Source organism: Tursiops truncatus, chromosome 1 (assembly GCF_011762595.2).
Source record: "Tursiops truncatus isolate mTurTru1 chromosome 1, mTurTru1.mat.Y, whole genome shotgun sequence".
Classification (NCBI taxonomy): Eukaryota; Metazoa; Chordata; class Mammalia; order Artiodactyla; family Delphinidae; genus Tursiops; species Tursiops truncatus.
The window spans coordinates 119,701,416-119,721,535 of record NC_047034.1 but is presented as its reverse complement, the minus strand read 5'-3'; the positions used below and the strand labels follow the sequence as shown (position 1 = coordinate 119,721,535).

General features: G+C 33.6%; 1 protein-coding gene across 1 annotated transcript in view; it reads right to left on the bottom strand.

The window, feature by feature from the left end:
* The window catches only part of LRRIQ3 (leucine rich repeats and IQ motif containing 3), a 233,104-nt gene that overhangs the window by 211,219 nt on the left and 1,765 nt on the right, over nt 1–20,120 (bottom strand). The window contains exon 3 of the mRNA XM_073788350.1: nt 1,548–1,796. Within this exon, the coding sequence (XP_073644451.1) occupies nt 1,548–1,796 (249 nt within the window). The remainder of the gene's footprint in view (nt 1–1,547; nt 1,797–20,120) is intronic.

The window sequence follows — 20,120 nt, the reverse complement described above, 5'->3', positions numbered from 1 at the left end:
CTGAATGGGGGAAAATATTTGCAAATCATATCTGAGAAGGGGCTAATATCCAAAATACATAAAGAATTCACACAATAGCAAAAACCCAAACAATCCAACTAAAAAATGGGAAGAGGATCTAAGTTAATGTTTTTCCAAAGAAGACATCCAATGGCCAACAGGTACATGAAAAGATACTCAACATCACCAATCATCAGGGAAATGCATATTAAAACCACAAATTCAGTCACCTCAAACCTATTAGAATAGCTATTATCAAAAAGACAAGAAATAACAAGTTGGCAAGGATGAGGAGAAAAGGGAACCATGTGCAGTGTTTGTGCAATTGTAAATTGGTGCAGCCACTATGAAAACAGCAAGGAGGTTCCTCAGAAAATGCAAAATAAAGGGCTTCCCTGGTGGCACAGGGGTTGAGAGTCCACCTGCCAATGCAGGGGACACAGGTTCGTGCCCCGGTCCGGTAAGATCCCACATGCCACAGAGCGGGTAGGCCCTTGAGCCAAGGCCGCTGAGCCTGCGTGTCTGGAGCCTGTGCTCCACAACGGGAGAGACCACAACAGCGTACTGCAATTAAAAAAAAAAAAAATTCAAAATAAAGCTTCCATATGATCCAGCAATTCTACCTCCAGGAATTTATTTCAAGGAAATGAAAACACCAGCTCAAAAAGACACATACATCCCCATGTTCACTGCACCATTATTTATAATAGCCAAGATGTGGAAGCAAACTAAGTGTCTATCTGTAGATGAATAGTAAAGAAAATCTTGTGTGTATACACAGTGGAGTACTGCTGACTCATAAAAAAGAATGAAATCATGCCATTTGAAACAAAATGGTGGATGTTGAGAGCATTATGCAAAACGAAATAAGTCAGACAGAAAAAGACAAGTACCACACGATCTAACTCATGTGGAATTTAAAAAAGCAAACAAACAAAAACCAAACTCTTAGATACAGAGAACTCATTGGTGATTCAAAGACAGAGGGGGTGGGTGAAATGGTGAAGTTGCTGAAAAGATACAAATTTTCAGTTATAAAATAAATGAGTCCTGGGGATATAATATACAGCAGGGTGAGTACAGTTAATAATACTGGATTATATATTTGAAAGTTGCTAAGAAAGCAGATATTAAAAGTTCTCATCACAAGGAAAAAATTGTAACTCTTTGGTGATGGATGTTAACTTGACTTATTGTGATCATTTTGCAATATACACAAATATTGAACCATTGTTTTATACCTGAAATTAATGTAATACTATATGTCAATTATATATCATTAAAAAATTAAGAAGTCAAGAAGCAGTCTTAAGACTATGGATTTAAGAAGTAAACCAAATCACATACTGTTGGTCTAGATATTTTAAATAAAAAATGTTTGCTTACACTTAAAATTTTTGTGCTTATATATATTTTTTATTTAGTTTTGAATTGTTTATATTTCACATATAAGACTACCTGGGAGAAATACTGTACATAGATAACATAAGTGCTTATTAAATATCAACTTCATTTATATGCAGATAACTGAAACGGCTATTGCTTACGTGATTTCCATGGAGATCAAGTTTGACTAATTTTATACAACTCTGAAGTGGACGAATATCTGTAATAAAATTGTTTGAGAAGATGCACACTCTAAGAGAGATACAAGATTGAAAACTTTCCATAGATTTTAAATGAAGGCCACTGAACTTCACAAAAACAAAATCTTTTTGATCTTCTATTATATTTTCATTATAGTGACTCCATTCTCTATGATTGGTTAGCTCTTCTGTGACTGTTCCATGAAACATCTAGGAAAAATGGGAAATTTTGAACGTTTTTTTTCAACTTTCAAAAATAAATCTATATGAAAAAAATACTTTCTAATAGACAGTGAGAATAAATGGGTAGAAAAGTTAAAATTTTTAAGAATATAATTTCCATAAAACCTTCTATCCCAAAGCATTTTAAATATATAACATGTATATAATTACAACTCAAAAATGTATCATTTCTCTCACCAATGAAATAATCAGTAAAAGGAAGAAAAACTTTCTTTTTCCTGAAATACTTAAAGAACATGAAATTCAGTGAAATAGCTGGGATAAAAACATCACCTCTAGGCAATATAACTAAAACAAACATAGAAAACTATACCCCTCAGACTTCCCCCATGGTGCAGTGGTTAAGAATCTGTCTGACAATGCAGCAGACACAGGTTCGAACCCTGGTCTGTGAGGATCCCACATGCCACAGAGCAACTAGGCCCATGTGCCACAACTACTGAGCCTGCACTCTAGAGCCCGCAAGCCACAACTACTGAGCCCGCATGCTGCAACTACAGAAGCCCATGCTCCGCAACAAGAGAAGCCACCGCAATGAGAAGACCGTGCACCACAGCGAAGAGTAATCCCTGCTTGCCGCAACTAGAGAAAGCCCATATGCAGCAACAAAGACCCAACATAGCCATAAATAAAAAAATAAATTTATTTTTTAGAAAAGAGAAAACTATACCCTAACATACCTTGTATAATAATTTTGGTTAAAAGATGTTGTTAAATAAAGAACAGCATTGAATGATAAATCCCCAAGTTAGGAGAGTGATCATCTTTGTGAGAAAGGCTGATAAATGCAGCTAAATGAAATTAAGGGGCAATAAAGGGCTACAAGGATGATTCAACAATGTAAATCAATCACTGTGATAAACCTCATAAATGGAATGAAGGATAAAAATCATATGATCATATCAATAGATGCAGAAAAATCATTTGAAAAAATTTAACATCCTTAAATAAAAACTCTAAACAAAGTGGGTACAAAAGCACTGCAATTCAGCATAACAGAGGCCATAAATTATAACCCTGCAGCTAATATCATACTCAATGATGAAAGACTGAAAGCTTTCCTCTAAAATCAGGGAAAAGAAAGTGCCCACTCTCACCATTCCTATTCTACACAATACTGGATATCCTAGCTGGAGTAATCAGGCAAGAAAAAGAAATAAAATCAGAAAGGAAGAAGTAAAATTGTCTTTGTTTGCAGATGACTTGATGTTATATACAGAAAATCTTAAAGACTCCATCAAAAAACTGTTAGAACTAATTTAAAAATTCAATAAAGTTGAAGGGCACAAAATCAACATGCAAAACTCAACTGCATTTTATATTTGTTAACAATGAGCTATGTGAAAAAAATAAAGACAATCCCATTATAATAGCATCAAAAATACTCAAGTACTTAGGAATGCATTTAAACAAGGAGGTGAAAGATCTGTACACTGAAAACTGTAAGACATTAATGAAAGGAATTGAAGAAAACAAAAATGATTGGAAAGCTATCTTGTGTTCATGGATTGGAATAGTTAATACTCTTAAAATGTCCATACTACTACTCAAGTCATCTATAGATTCAGTGCAATTCCTATCAAAATTTCAATGACACTTTTCACAGAAATAGGAAAAGCAACTCTAAAATTCATATGGGACCACAAAAAAAAAAATAGGAAAAATAATCTTGTGAAAGAACAAAACTGGAGGCCTCATACCTTCTGAATTCAAAACAACATATTACAAAGCTACAGTAATCAAAATAGTATGGTACTAGCATAAAAACTGGCACATAGCTCAAGGCAAAAGAATTGAGAGCCCAGAAATAAACCCATAAATATGCAACAACAATATCTGACAAAAGAACCAAGAATACTCAATAATGAAAGGACAGTATCTTCAAGAAATGGTGTTGAAAAAACTGCCTAAGAATGAAATGTTCACATGCGAAAGAATAAAATTGGACCCCTGCCTTACACCACTCACAAAAATTACTGGATGGGGCTTCCCTGGTGGCGCAGTGGTTGAGAGTCTGCCTGCCGATACAGGGGACACGGGTTCATGCCCCGGTCCGGGAAGATCCCACATGCCGCAGAGCGGCTAGGCCCGTGAGCCATGGCCGCTGAGCCTGCACGTCCAGAGCCTGTGCTCCACAACAGGAAAGACCACAACAGTGAGAGGCCTGCCTACCACAAAAAAAAAAAAAAAAAATTACTGGAAATGGGTTAAAGACTTAAATGTAAGAGCAGAAACCATAAAACTTCTAGAAGAAAGCTTAGGGGAAAAAAAGTTTCTTTTACATTCATTCATCCTGGTAATGACTTTTTGGATATGACACCAAAAGCAAAGGCAACAAAAGCAAATACCAACAACTGTGGCAACAAACTAAAAAGCTTCTGCACAGCAAAAAAAAAAAAAAATCAAACAATCAACAGAATAAAGAGGAACCTATGGAATGGGAGAAAATATTTTCAAATCATAGATCTGATAAATGGCTAATTTCCAAAATATAAAAGGAACTCATACAAATCAGTAGAAACTGATAATAACAAAAACAACAACCTGATTAAAAATTAGGCTAAGTACCAGAATAGATATTTTTCCAAAGAAGACATATAAATGTCCAACAGATACATCAAAAAGGTGCTCAACAACACTAATCATTAGGAAAATGAAAATCAAAACCACAATGAGCTATCACCTCACACCTTTTAAAATGACTATATTCAAAAAGACAAGATTACGTGTTGACAAAGATGTGGAGAAAAGGGAACCCTTATACACTGTTGGCTGTACCAATGTAAACAGTATAGAGGTACCTTGAAAAATTAAAAGTGGAACTACCATATGACATAGTAATCCCATTTCTGGGTATATATCCCCCCAAAATGAAGTAATTATCTTGAAGAGGTATGTGCATCCCCATGTTCTTTAGTCCCAATGCCTAAGTCATGGAGGGAAACTAAATGTCCACTGACAGATGAATGGCTAAAAAAATATGGTATCTATTTTATATACACACACACAATGGAATATTATTCAGCCATGAAGAAGAAGGAAACTGCCATTTTCTACAATATAAATGCCACTGGTGGCCAAAATGTGGTGCAAGAAATGGGGAGATGTTGGTTAAAGGGAACAAACTTCCAGTTATAAGATGAACAAGTTCTGGGAATATAATGTACAGCATGGTGACTATAGTTAAAAATACTGTATTGTATACTTAAAAGTTACTAAGAGAGTAGATCCTAAAGGTCCTCAAACACACCGGAAAAAAAAAAAAAAACATAATTATATGTGGTGATAGATGTATTATGAACCTTACCATGGTAATCATTTTTGCAATGTATATATGTATTAAAGTATCATATTATACATATTAAACTTATATAATGTTATATGTCAATTATATCACAATAAACCTGGAAGAAAAGATTTCTAAGTACAAATAATTAGGTATGTCTCATTTAGATTAATATTTGTTGTTAATTCCTTGAAATCCTTCCATTTGAATTCTCTACAACCAATATCCAATGTCCTGCAAAAAAGAATGCACATTCTTTTTTCATTTATTTACACTGTGTAACAAAGCACCCCTAAACCTACTGCCTTAATAAAAACACCATTGATTATTTCTCAGGTCTGTGGCTTAACTTAGTTCAAGTGGGCAGCTCTTTTTCAAGGGATGTTGACTTAATAAGATTCAGTCTTGTGGGGCTCATCCAAACTAACACCTACAAGGTGACTAATTTACATATGTGAAACACTGGCAAGGAGAGCAGGAAGGTAGGTTCAGCTGGAATGCTGGGATATACGGGTCTCTCTCACCATACTATCCCAAGGTCTCTCCATCTACACCAGTACTCACAATGTCATCCTCTCACAGGTCTATTCATGTGTCTCTGTAATAGGGAAGTAAGACTTTCTATATGGTTGACTCAGGGCTCCAAAAAGTATAAACACAGAACCTGTAGGGCCTTCTGAAGGTTTAGGCCCATCTGGCAGAGCTTTACCTCAACCACATTCTATTACTTAGAGGAAGTTATTCTGATTATTTGAACCAGTTTATAATGTAGTTAGAGAAAGAAGAAAATAAAATATAAGTTGTTCTGAGCTTGGTGACCTCAGGCAAGTTATGTATATCCTCAATTTGTTATTTATCCAAATTATGTTCCTCAGTTTCCTCATCTATAAAACATGGATAGTAACAGTATTTGATGGAAATAATTGTTATGAGAACTAAATGAGTTGGCCTGAAGGCTTTAGAACACTGTCTGGCACATAGCAAGCACTGTAAAATGAGTATTACTTAATAAGGCAAATACCTAGCTCAATTAACAACTCAACATAGACTGCCCCTTCAAAAAGTAAGTTAGGGCACTTCTAGTTTCCAGTCCAACATATAAGGAGCTTAGAAGTTGTCACACCATCCTAAAAAGTAAAAGCTGAACAAAATGAAAAAAATCAACACATCTTCTTAGATTCCTCAGAAAAGGGAGGTCACACAGAGAGCCAATACCCCCAAAATCAGAGAGATAGTTAAATGGATATAGAGATTCAGAATGTACAGGAGCAGAAACTCACCAGCAGAGATCTCTGGAGGACCCAGTGCCTCCCAGGTAGGAAATACTGAACTATAACTGACAAGTTACTGCAGGCACAGTGTTGACAACTCTGAGATTAAAAATTCCAGGAAGGCCTAGTCAATGAAGGGACCACCTTGCTTTTGTAAGATTAACATCCAGGAGCTCTAACAGGTCCTCAGGGTGAATACTGGACAAAAATCCACTCATGCTTCCATAGGGGAGAGGAAATAAATAATTTTGAAATACACCAGAGAATTCTGTTCTTAATAAGGCCTGCCCTCAAGAGAAACTATTTAATGGACACTAAACAACTGAGGTTTTATCAGAGCCTAACTGACGTGGGAGAAGAGAAATACTCAACTCCATCTCCCTCTAGCCTTCCATTTGGAGGAAGGGAAACACCCAACTCCAGCCCATTCTTGCTATCTTGCCCACCTAAGAGTAAGGAAAACTAAGAAGCACTTGTGAAATCCACAGCCCAGGGGCACAGGCTCATTAAAAGACTAAGACCTTAATATATAACCATAGAATACTTCTTTTCTACCCACACCTTACCACCACACCACACCAGTATTTTATAAGAGTTCCTTTTACCAGTACATCATTTCTGGCTTTCAACAAAAATTACAAGGCATACTAAAAGACAAAAAACACAGAGTAAGCATAAGAACCAATATCAGCTATGGCAAAGATGTTGGAAATATCAGACTGGGAATTTAAAACATCTATGATTAAACATGCTAAGCACTTGAATGAAAAAAAGTAAGAACAGATGGACAGTGTAAGGTAGAGAGATAGAATTAAAAAAGAATAAAAAAATAATGCTAGAGATCAAAAATACTATAACAGAAACGATGAATGCCTTTGATGAGCTATTTTAGTAGACTGGACGTGGTTGAGGAAAGAATCTCTGAGTTTGAGAATATGTCAATAGAAACGTCAAAAACTGAAAAGTAAACAGAACAAAGACTGAAAAAAGCAGAACAGAATATCCCAGAACTGTGGGATAACTACAAAAAGTGTTCAATATGCATAATGGAAATACCAGAATGAGAAGAAAGTGATAAAGGAACAAAGGAGCATAAAAAATATTTGAAACAGTAATGATGGTGAAATTCTTCAAATTAATGTTAGATACAACCTACTGATCAAGTAAGCAGAAAACACCAAGCAGGAAAAAGGCCAAAAAAATACAACTAGACATATCGTTTTAATTTCAGAAAATTAAGGATAAAGGAAGAAATATGAAAGATGACATAGGAAGAAAACCTCTTATCTACAAAAAGGGAAAAATAAGAATTATATCTAACTTCCCCTAAGAAACTATGCTAGCAAGAGGAGAGTGGAATAAAGTATTTAAAGTGTTGAGAGGAAAATCCTGCCAACAAAAAAATCTATACCTTGTGAAATGATTCCTCAAAAGTGGATGAGAAAAAAAGACTCTCAGACAAACAAAACTTGAGGAAATTTCTTGTCAGTAGACCAGCCTTAAAAGAAATGTTTAAAATAGTCCTTTAGAGACCAAGAAAATAGTATAGTTCAGAAACTCAGATCTACATAAGAAAAAGGAAGAACACTAGGGCAGGCACAAGTGAAGGTAAAATAAAAATCTTTTATTTTTCTTATTCTTAGTTGATATAACAGGTAAAAGTCTGTTCAAACATTAACAGCAAAAATTTATTTGATTATATATGCACACATATGCTCAGTTGACACTTGAAAAACATGGCTGTGGGTAGGGGTGAAGACCCTTACACAGTTAAAAATCATTTGTCTCTCAGTATCCACAGGGGATTGGTTCCAGGATCCACCACAGATACCAAAGTCCATGGATGCTCAAGTCCCATAGTGAGCCCTCCACAAAACTATCCAAGGTTCTGCATCTGTGGCTTCAACCAGCACAGATTGTGTAGTACTGTATTTATTGAAAAAAAGAAAAACATAGACGTAGACCCAACAGTTCATACCCATGTTGTTTAGAAGTCAACTATATATTTTTGTATAAGTAACTATGCTATGTATAAATTAAATGAATGAGAGCAAGGATACAAGGAACAGGAAGGAAGAATCAGGAATTTTTTTTTATTACAAGATATTTATACTACATACGAAGTAGTATAGTGTTATGTGAGAGTGGATTTGGATTATTGCAATCTCTAGGGAAATGGCTTAAAAAAAGAAGTAAAATAGGTATGCTAAGAAAAGATAGAAAATAGAATCATATACAATGCTCAATTAAAATCACAAAAGGCAGAAAAAAATGGAAGGCTAAAACTGGTACAAAGAACAAGAGCAATAAATAGAAAAGATTAACAAATACAGATATGAATCCAACTATATAATCACTTTACAGTAAGTCCCCTACATATGAACAAGTTCAGTTCCAAGAATATGTTTGTAAGTCCAATTTGTTCATAAGTCCAACAAAGCTAGCCTAATTACCCAACTAACACAATTGGCTATATAGTACTGTACTGTAATAGGTTTATAATACTTTTCACACAAATAATACATAAAAAACAAACAAAAAATAAAGAAAACATTTTTAACCTTACAGTACAGTACCTTGAAAAGTACAATACTACAGTACAACAGCTGGCATACAGGGGCTGGCATCAAGTGAACAGGCAAGAAGAGTTACTGACTGGATGAGGGAGAGGAGGTGGGAGATGAGGGAGATGAAGGATCGTCAGCAATAGGAGATGGAGGGCAAGCTGCAATTTCACTCACACCTGATGTTGATGGCTCAGGTTCTGGTTCCTTGCTAGATTCAACTCTATCTACCCTTTTGAAAAAATGATCCAGTGATGTCTGGGTAATAGCTCTTTTTTTCTCATCATAGATGACACAGTAGCACTGGATTGCATCCTGAACGGCTGCTGCAACCTTCATGTACCATTCTATGTTCAGGTCCTGTGCCTCAAAAACTAACAGTGCCTCCTCAAACAAAGAAAATCCCCTTGCCATTTCCTGCATCGTGAATCTCTTCAGTGCTTCAGTTACTTCTTCTTCCTCTTGTCTCTCTTCGTCCTTTCTCTGGGACTCCAGTTCTATCAGGTCTTCACTAGTAAGCTCCTCGTGTTGCACAGCAAGGAGTTCAATGAAGTCATCTTCTTGCAGATCTAGCTCGAAATAAAGATACTGTACTCTATACAACACTGTAAAGTACACAAAGCACTACCACTTGTAGAGGATGCACGCACGTGACAGTGTATGCCAGACACACAAACTAACTTACGTGATTGGACATGTGAACACACGTTTGCACCTATGAAAGTTTGCAACTTGAAGGTTCGTATGTAGGGGACTTAATGTAAATATATCAATAGTCTAAGCATCAAAACAAAGACAGAGTGGATCAAAGTTAGAGTGGATCAAAAACTAGCCCAACCATATGTTGTCTACAGGAAAGCCACTTTATACATAAAGATTCACAAAGAATAAAGGTAAAGTGATTGAGGTGAATCTTAAAACATTCAAAGAAAAATTAATATGAATTCTTCTCAAATTCTTCCAAAATAAAGAAGATGAGGGAACATTCTGAAACTCATTTTATGAGGCCAGAATCACCCTCATACCTAAACAAAACAAAGATATCACAAAAAAAGAAGATTACAGGGCAATTTCCTTGATGAACACAGATGCAAAAATCCTCAACAAAATATTATCAAACAGAATTGAACAATGCCTTAAAAGGATCATACACCATAATTAGGTGAGACTTATTCCAGAGAAGCAGGAATGGTTCAACATCCACAAATCAGTCAATGTGATATACCACATTAACAAAATGAACAAGAAAAATCATACGATCATCTCAACAGATGCAGAAAAAGCATTTGACAAAATTCAACATCTCTTTATGATAAAAACTCTCAACAAACTAGGTGTAGAGGGAACACGCCTCAACATAATAAAGTTCATATGTGACAAGCCCACAGCTAACCTCATACTCAATGGTGAAAAGCTGAAAGGTTTCCCTCTAAGATTAGAAACAAGACAAGAATGCCCAGTCTCACTTTTATTCATCATAGTACTGGAAGTCTTAATCAGAACAATAAGGCAGGTATAGGAGATAAAAGGCATTAAAATTGGAAAGGAAGAAGTAAAACTGTCACCATTTGTAAATGACAACATATTACATATAGAAAACCGTAAGGACTTCACACACAAAAAAAAAAAACTGTTAGAACTAATAAAATCAATAACATTACAGAATACAGAATCAATACACAAAAATCTGATGCATTTTTACACATTAATAATGACTTATCAGAAACAGAGTTAAGAAAACAATCCCATTTACAATTGCACAAAAAAGAAAAAAAATACCTCAGAATAAATTTAACCAAGGAGGTAAAAACACTTGTACACTGCAAACTACAACACACTAATGAAAGAAACTGAAGAAGGCACAAATAAATTGAAAGTTATTATGTGTTCATGAAGTGCAAGAATTAACATTGTTAAAATGGCCATACTACTCAAAGTAGATTCAATGCAAACCCTATCAAAATCCCAATGGCATTTTTCACAGAAATAGAACAAACAATCCTAATATTTGTATGAAACCATGGAAGACCCCAAAAGCCAAAAAAATCTTGAGAAAAAGGAACAAAGCTGGAGCCACCACATTCCCTGACTTCAAACTATATTACAAAGCTATAGTAATCAAAACAGTATGGTATCAGCATTAAAAACAAACATATAGATCAATGAAACAGAGTAGACAGTCCAGAAATAAAACCACACATATATGGTCAATTGATTTACAAGAAAGAACCAAATAATATATAATGGGGGAAAAAAATTCTCTTCAATAAATGGTGATGAGAAAACTGTACAGACACATGGCAAAGAATGAAACTTGACTGCTATCTTAAATCATACAAAAATTAACTCAAAATGGATTAAAGACTTGAAAGTAAAAACTGAAATCATATAACTCCTTGAAGAACATATAGGTGGTAGACTCCTTGACATTGGTGACAGTATTTGTATCTGACACCAAAAGCAAATACAACAAAAGCAAACATAAACAAGTGGAAATACATCAAACTAAAAATATTCTGTACATCAAAGGAAATCATCAATAAAATAAAAAGGCAACCTACTGGGTATTTGCAAATCATATATCTGATGAGGGATTAATAGTCAAAATATATAATCACACAACTCAACAGCAAAAATGATAATCCAACTAAAAAGTGGGCTGAGGATTTGAATAGACATTTTTCCAAAGAAGACACAGAGTTGGCTAACAGGTACATTAAAAGGTACTCAACACAACCAATCACCAGGGAAATGTAAATCAAAACCACAATGAGGTATCACCTCGCACTCATTAGAATGGCTATCATCAAAAAGGAAATAACAAGTATTGGCAAGAATGTGGAGAAAAGGGAACCCTTGTGCACTGCAGGTAGAAATGTAAATTGGTACAACCACTATGGAAAACAGTATGGAGTTTCCTCAAAAAACTAAAAATAGAACTACCATATGATCTACTTCTGGGTACTTATCTGGAGAAAACAAAAACACTAACTTGAAAAGATACCTGGACCCCCATGTTCATTGTAGCATTACTTACAATAGCCAAGACATGGAAATAGTCTATGTGTTTTGTGATGAATGAATGGATAAAGAAGATGTGATGTGTGTGTGTGTGTGTGTGTGTGTGTATACACACAATGGAATATTATTCAACTATAAAAATGAATGAAATTTGTCATTTGTGAGAACATGAAAGGACCTTGAGGGCATTATGCTAAGTGAACTAAGTCAGAATGATCGCAGTTATTCATGGAATCTTAAAAAAAAAAAAAAAAAAAACAGGAAGCCCATAAAAACAGATAACAGATTGGTGGTTCCTGTAGGTGGGTAGTGGGGGTTTGGCAAATTGGGTGAAGGGTTCAAAAGGTACTAATTTCCAGTTATAAAATAAATAAGTCATAGGGAGGTAATGTACAGCATGGTGACTGTAGTTAATAATACTCTATTTCATATTTGAAAGTGGCTAATAGAGTAGATCTTAAAAGTTCTCTTCAAAAGCAAAAAGTATTTTGCATGGTATGGTGACGGATGTTAACTAAACTTACCGTGGTGATCCTTTCTCAATATATACAAATATTAAATCATTACGTATTACATCTGAAACTAATATGTTATATGTCAATTGTACCTCACTTAATACTACAATTGATAGCTCCTCCTCTACCTACCTAAAAGCCTGCTTGTGGAGTGCTGCTAATTTTAAATATGACCATTAAAGAGGAATCCTTTTGTTCCTTTTAGACTCCAATAATTTTACAATTACTTTGTGAAATGTACATAAAAGTATATTATTAAGTTCAAATAATAATATAAAGTTCAAAAGGCAAATTTAGTTTAAGTACAGCAACACATTAGAGAAAGCATCAGGGCTCCAATTACAGTTTCAAAGAAGTTCTAGGCTTAAAAAGAAATCAGTATCAAATGAACTTATTTACAAAACAGAAATAGACCCACAGACATAGAAAACAAACTTATGGTTACCAAAGGGGGAAGGGGTGGGGGAGGGATAAATTGGGAGGTTGGAATTAACATATACACACTACTATATATAAAATAGATAATCAACAAGGACCTGCTATATAGCACAGGGAACTAGACTCACTATTTTGTAATAACCTATAGGGCGGAAAAGAATCTGAAAAAGAATATATCTGAATCACTGTACTGTACACCTGAAACTAACACAATATTGTAAATCAACTATATTTCAATAAAAAATATATAAGTGTGTATGTGTGTGTATATATATATCAGTAAATCTTTCGTTAGTTTGTATTGACTGTAACACTAACTTTAAAATTATCATATATTATTAATCATACTATAAAAACCATGTTTTTATAAAATACAATGTACATCAATTATAAATCTCATCTTTGTTCCCAAATTTTTCCATTTAAAAAACTAGTGGTAAATACACATAGCAACTGTAAGTGCTTATGATTAATGAATATCTAAGTTAAATGTTGAAAAGTAAAAACTCTTTATTCTGTGTATTTAATTTCAAATGAATATATAAAAAATATTTAAAATATTTTTCAAAGAAATGCTTTGTAACTGTGTCAATGACCTTTAGATATCATACCCATCCACTGGAATTTTAGATACCAATAATATAAGTACATTATTTTAAGTTAAAAGTGTATTAAAGTATAATATTAGTTTTGATGATCTATGTTGCAGTACCTTATCTTGTAAACATTAGTTATGACACTATAAATAAGTGCAATGCCAGACAATGGACTCTAGAATTATCATATAAGCTGATATGAAAAATAAAATCATATAAAAGGAAAAAAAGTTTTTTTGAAAAGCAAACTGTAAGGATTATAATTAGTAATATTTTATATCTATTGTGGTTGCAAACTACTTTAGTATGTCTGCAATAGACTGAAATCCATAATATATACAGTAATTATAATTTTAAAATACTTTTTATTTGGCCATTAAATTTATTAAATCAATCCTGTTTTGATGAAGACTTGCTATGATTTTACATCACAGAGAAAATGCTCTTTAAAAACTAAAGAGAGGGGTTTTAGTAGAACAGTCAGAACGCTACATGTCTCCTGGAAAATAAAAATGGAATTTAGTTGGTTTATAAATTAATGTAAATAAGCTTGCTTCTTTGAAACATTACATGCTCATTTCAAATGACATAAAATATCATTTGGAGCAAGAAATCAAGACTCACTTGTAATCAAGACATCTTACTTTTTCCCCTGTAAATATATTTGCTTTCTAAAATTTAGAAAGCTACATATATTTGTTATTAAAAAAAAAGCTTTTGTGGAAAATGCCAGTTTTCAATTTCTGTTTCTATTCCACATTCATTGATTGTAAAATCATAAACCTGAAAAACTAAAGGGTGATAAGCCAGAAGATAGATATAAAACAACCAAAACTAATTAAAACAGCCAGAAAAATACATGGACAGAAATAAGAAAATAAGAAATTAATAAGAAAAATTTAACATAGCAAATATTTGTTTCTTCGCTTAAAAACTTTGGTTAGCATTCATAAAACAGAGTTTGAATATTCTAAAGTTGGGTCATTAATATACTTCTAGTAAGAGTAATAAATAGTGCACTTACTAATTGAAATTTAGTTATTGACTCTCCTAATTTATATTCTTCACCACTTGCCCTCTCTATGTCCTGGAAAAAAAACTCATGCTAATATTGGGACAGGTATATTATGATTTTATTACCTGACAGTCATTTGAAATATTCTACAGAAAAACTAAGAGAGCTACAGAAAATCAAAGATAAATTCCTGAAAGAGGCCAGAAGATAAAACATCTTTCTAACATAAGAACAAAGAATTATATTTGACTTCTTCTCAGAAACCATGCAAGCAAGAAGACAGTGGAGTACAATATTTAAAGTGTTGCTAGAAAAAAACTCACCAACCTAGAATTCTGTATCCTCTGAAATTATCCTTCAAAGTGAAGGAGAAATAATGACTTTCTCAGACAAACAAATATTGAGGGAATTTCTTGCCAATAGAATTACCTGGCAATAAATGTTAAAAGAAGTTCTTTGAAGAAAAGGAATATACTGTAGTTCAGAAACTCAGTTCTACATAAAGCAAGGAAGAGCACTGGGAAAGAAAAATGTGTAGGTAAAATAAAAATCTTTTATTTTTCTTATTCTTAATTGATCTATCAGATAACAATTTGTCAAAATACTAATAGCAAACAATGTATGAAATTATCTATGCTTAATTACATATCATATATGTATGAATGCTTATATATAAGTGAAGTTAAAGACAGCAGTAATAAGGGACAGAGGAAGGAATTAGGTTTATTTTCTTATTATAAGGTAGGGTACTTACACTACCTGGGAAAAGGTATAATGTTACTTGAAAATGGAATTGGATTAGTTATAAATGTGATTGCAAACTTTAGGGCAACCACTAAAAAAAGCAAAATAAGAACTATAACCAATATGCTAAGAAAGGAGAGAAAACAGAATCATATACAATGCTCAATTAAAACCACAAAAGCCAGAAAAAGTATGGAAGGCAAAAATAGGAACAAAAAACAACGGCAATAAATAGAAAACAGTAATGAATATGGCAGACATTAATCCAACTATGCCAATAATCATTATGATCATCAATAGTCAAAATGCACCAATCAAAAGAGAATGTAAGAGAAGATTTAAAAAAATTAAAATACAAGACCCACCTATACATTGTCTACAATAAAGCCTACTTTAAATATAAAGACATATAGATTAAAATGATGGAGAAAGATATACAATGTTAATACTAATCAAAAGAAATCAGGAGTGGCTATATTAACTTCAGACAGAGCAGACTTCAAAGCAAGAAAAGTTATCAGAGATAATGAGAGCATTACATAATGATAACAGGGTCATTTCTCCAAAAAGACATACCAACTGGTAAGGTTTATGCTCCTAATAACAGAGGGTAAAACTATGTGATGCAAAATTAAAAGAACTGCAAGAAGAAACAGATGAACTCACTATCATGGTTGGAGACTTCAATACCTTTTTATCAGAAATGGGCTGATCCAGCAGACAGAAAATCAGTAAGGACACAGTTGAACTAACAACACTATCAATCAACTGGATATAATTGATACATTCAGACTACTTCATCCAACAACAGCTGAATACACATTCATCAAAAGCTCACATGAAACATTTGCCAAGATAGAATACATTCTGAATCATAAAATACACTTTAGCAAACTTAAAAGAATAGAAACTATACAATATCTGCCCCAGATCACAATGAAATTAAACTAGACATCAATAGCAGAAAGATAGCTAGGAAATCTCCAAACAGGTGGAGATTAACAACACATTTCTAAGTAACACATATTTCTAAATAACACATAGGCCAAAGAAGATCACAAGATAAATTGTTTAATATTTTTAACGAAATGAAAATAAAAATACAACTTATCAAAATGTGCAGGATGCACCAAAGCAGTGTTTAGAGGGGAGTTTATAGCACTGAATGCAGATACTACAAAAGAAGAAAGATCTAAAAATAACAATCTAAACTTCCATCTTAGTAAACTAGAAAAAGAAGAGAAAATTAAATCCAAAGTAAGGAGAATAAAAGAACTAATATGAATTAGAGCAGAAATCAATGAAATTGAAAACAGGAAATCAACAGAGAAAATCCATTAAACCAAAAACTGGTTCTTTGAAGAGGTCAATAAAACTGATAAACCTCTAGCCAAGCCAAAGAGAGAGAAAGAGAGAGAGAGAGGACAGAAATTACTAATATCAGAAATGAAAAAGGGGATGATACTACAGATCCTGTGGACATTGGAAGGATAATAAAGAAATACTATGAACAACTCCATGCACACAAATTTAATAACCTAGATGAAATGAACTGATTTCTTAAAAGAAATAATCTGCCAAAACTCACACAAGAACAAATACACAATCTGAATAGGTGTATACCTATGAGAAATCGAGTCAATAATTAATAACCTTCCAAAACAGAAGCATCAAGCCCAGATGGGTTCATTGGGAAATACTACCAAAATTTAAGGAAGAAGTTACATGAATTCTCTACAATCTCTTTAAGAAGATAGAAGCGAAGCAAATACTTTGTAATTTGTTCTACGAGGCCAGCATTATCCTAATACTAAGGCCAGTCAAAGACATTACAAAACTACAGACCAATATTTCTCATGAAAACAGATGCAAAAATACTAAAAAAAATTAGTAAATCGAATCCAACAATGTATAAAAAGAATTATACACCTACCACCAAGCTGTATTTATCCCAGGTATACAAGACTGGTTCAACATTCAAAAACCAGTTAATGTAATCCATCACAACAACAGGCTAAAAAGAAGAATCACAGATGCAGGAAAAGCATTTGATGCAATCCAACACCTATTCGTGATAAAACTCTCAGTCAACTAGGAATAGAAAAGAACTTCCTCAACTTGATAAAGACTATTTACAAAAAGTCTACGGCTAACATTGTGCTTAATGGTGAGAAATTAGAAGCTTTTCCACTAAGATGAAGTCCAAGGCTAGGATGTCCCTTTTCACCATTACTTCCCAACTTTGTACTGAAAGTCCTAGCTAATGCAATGAGACAAAAAAAAAAAAAAAAAAAAAAAGGAAATAAAAATGTACAGACCACATCTCTGTTCACAGATGACATGATTGTCACTGTAGAAAATTCAAAAAAACAGACAAATACCCTTGGAACTACTAAGTGATTAGAGCAAAGTTGTAGATTCAGGGTTAATACACAAAAGTCAATCACTTCCCTATATACCAGCAATGAATAAGTTAAAAACACAATACCATTTCCATTATCACTACCATAAATGAAATATTTACATATAAATGGAACAAAATATGTACAAGATCTATAAGAGGAAAACAAACAAACAAATGCTGATGAGCAAATTCAAAGAATAAATGAATGGAGAAAGACAATGTTCATGGATAGAATGACTCAAAATTATCAAGATGTCTGTTCTTCCCAACTTATCTATAGATTCAATACAACCCCAGTCAAAATCTCAGCAAGTTATTTTATCGCTATTGACAAACTGATTCTAAAGTTTATATATAGAGGCAAAAGACCTCCCAGTATCTAGCACAATACTTAAGAAGTACGAAGTTGGAAAAATGATACCACCTGACTTCAAGACTTACTATAAAGCTATAGTAATCAGGACAGTCCAGTATTGTCAAAAGAAAGATAGATCAGTAGAACAGAATAGAGAGCCTAGAAACAGACAGACATGAATACAGTCAACTCATCTTTGACAAAGGAGAAAAAGCAAAGACAGACTTTCAACAAATGGTGATGAAACAGCTGGACAGCCACATGAAAAAGAAAATGAATCTGGACACAGACTTTATACCTCCAGAAAGAATAATTCAAATTGGATATATGACCTAAATGTAAAACATAAAACAATAAAACTCTTAGAAGATAACTTAGGAGAAAACCTAGATGACATTAGGATGATGATGACTTTGTTAGATACAATGTCAAAAACATAATCAATAAAAAAATACTTTATAATCTATAGCTCATTACTATTAAAGACACGATCTGCAAAAGGTAATGCCAAATGAATGAGAAGACAAGTCACAGACTAGGAGAAAATCTTTTGCAAAAGACACATCTGCTAAAGGACTCTTATACAAAATATACAAAGAACTCTTAAAATTCAACAATAAGAAAATGAACAACCAGATTAAAAAATAAGCCAAAAACCTTAACAGACACTTCAGCAAAGAAGATACATAGGTGGCAAATAAGCATATGAAAGTCTCTCCTTAACACATATCATCAGGAAAATGCAAATTAAGAAAATAATGAGATACCATAACACACCAATTAGAATGGCCAAAAGTCTAACACTGATAACACAAACTGATGACAAGGATGTGGAAGAATAGAAACTTTCATTCATTCTGGTAGGAGTGCAAAATGGTATAGCCACTCTGGAAGACAGTTCGGGGGTTTCACAAAAAACTAAATACACTCTTACCATAAAATCCAGTAATTGCATTCTTTGGTATTTACCCAAAGGAGTTGAATACTTATTTTCACACATAACCCTGCACGTGGATATATATAGCAGCTTTACTCACAATCACCAAAATTGGGAGGAATCAAGAAGTCCTTCAGTAGGTGAACAGATAAATAACCTGTGGTACATCCATACAATGGACTGTTTACTCAGCACTAAAAATAAATTAGCTATCAAGCAATGAAAAGACATGGTATAACCTTAAGTGCATATTATTAAGTGAAATAAGCTAATCTAAAAAGGCTCATACTGTAGGATTCCACCCATATGACATTCTGGAAAAAGCAAAACATGGAAACAGTAAAAAGATCAGTGGTTGAAGGATTTGCAGGATTTGGGGAATGAGGGATGAATAGGCAGAGCACAGAGGATTTTTAGGATAGTGAAACTACTCTGAATAATACTATAACAATGTATACATGTCCTTATACTGTGTCCAAACCCATAGAATATAAAACACCATGAGTGAATCCTAAGGGAAACTACAGACTTTGAGTGATTGTGATGTGTCATTATAGGTTCATCAATTTTAACTAATGTACCACTCTGGTGAGGTATGTAGATAATGGGGGAAGCTATGCATGTGTGGGTATATATGAGGGTATACTGGAAACCTCTGTAACTTCTTCCCAAGTTTGCTGTGAACCTAAATCTGCTCTGAAGATACAGTCTTTAAAAAAATTAAGAGAGAAAGTAAAATAGAAGTTTAGGGGAAAAAAGTTTTCCTTTGCCCTCGAGAAAGATGGTAAGGGTTCCTTCAATAGGCTACAGTGAGAAAAATTAGGGAAGAAATAGTCTGAGACCAGGCTAACTGAGTAATTACATTCAAAGAAAGGAAACAGTAAAAAAGAGATTTTTGCTTTACACTCCACATCAGGAAGAGTAAGAGGAGAAAGACTGGTTAAACAGAGATGATGCACAAGTAACGGAAAAGATGAGAGCCCCAGCATGAACTGGCCAAGCCATGTACCTAAGCTCCATGGTCCGTAATCAAGGACCTGCTCCATGTGGCTTAAGCTTCTTTTTATGAATAAGAAGAAAAACTTTAATGTGCTTCTCTACAACTTTCACACAACAGTCATATCCATGCCTATAGTAATAAAAAT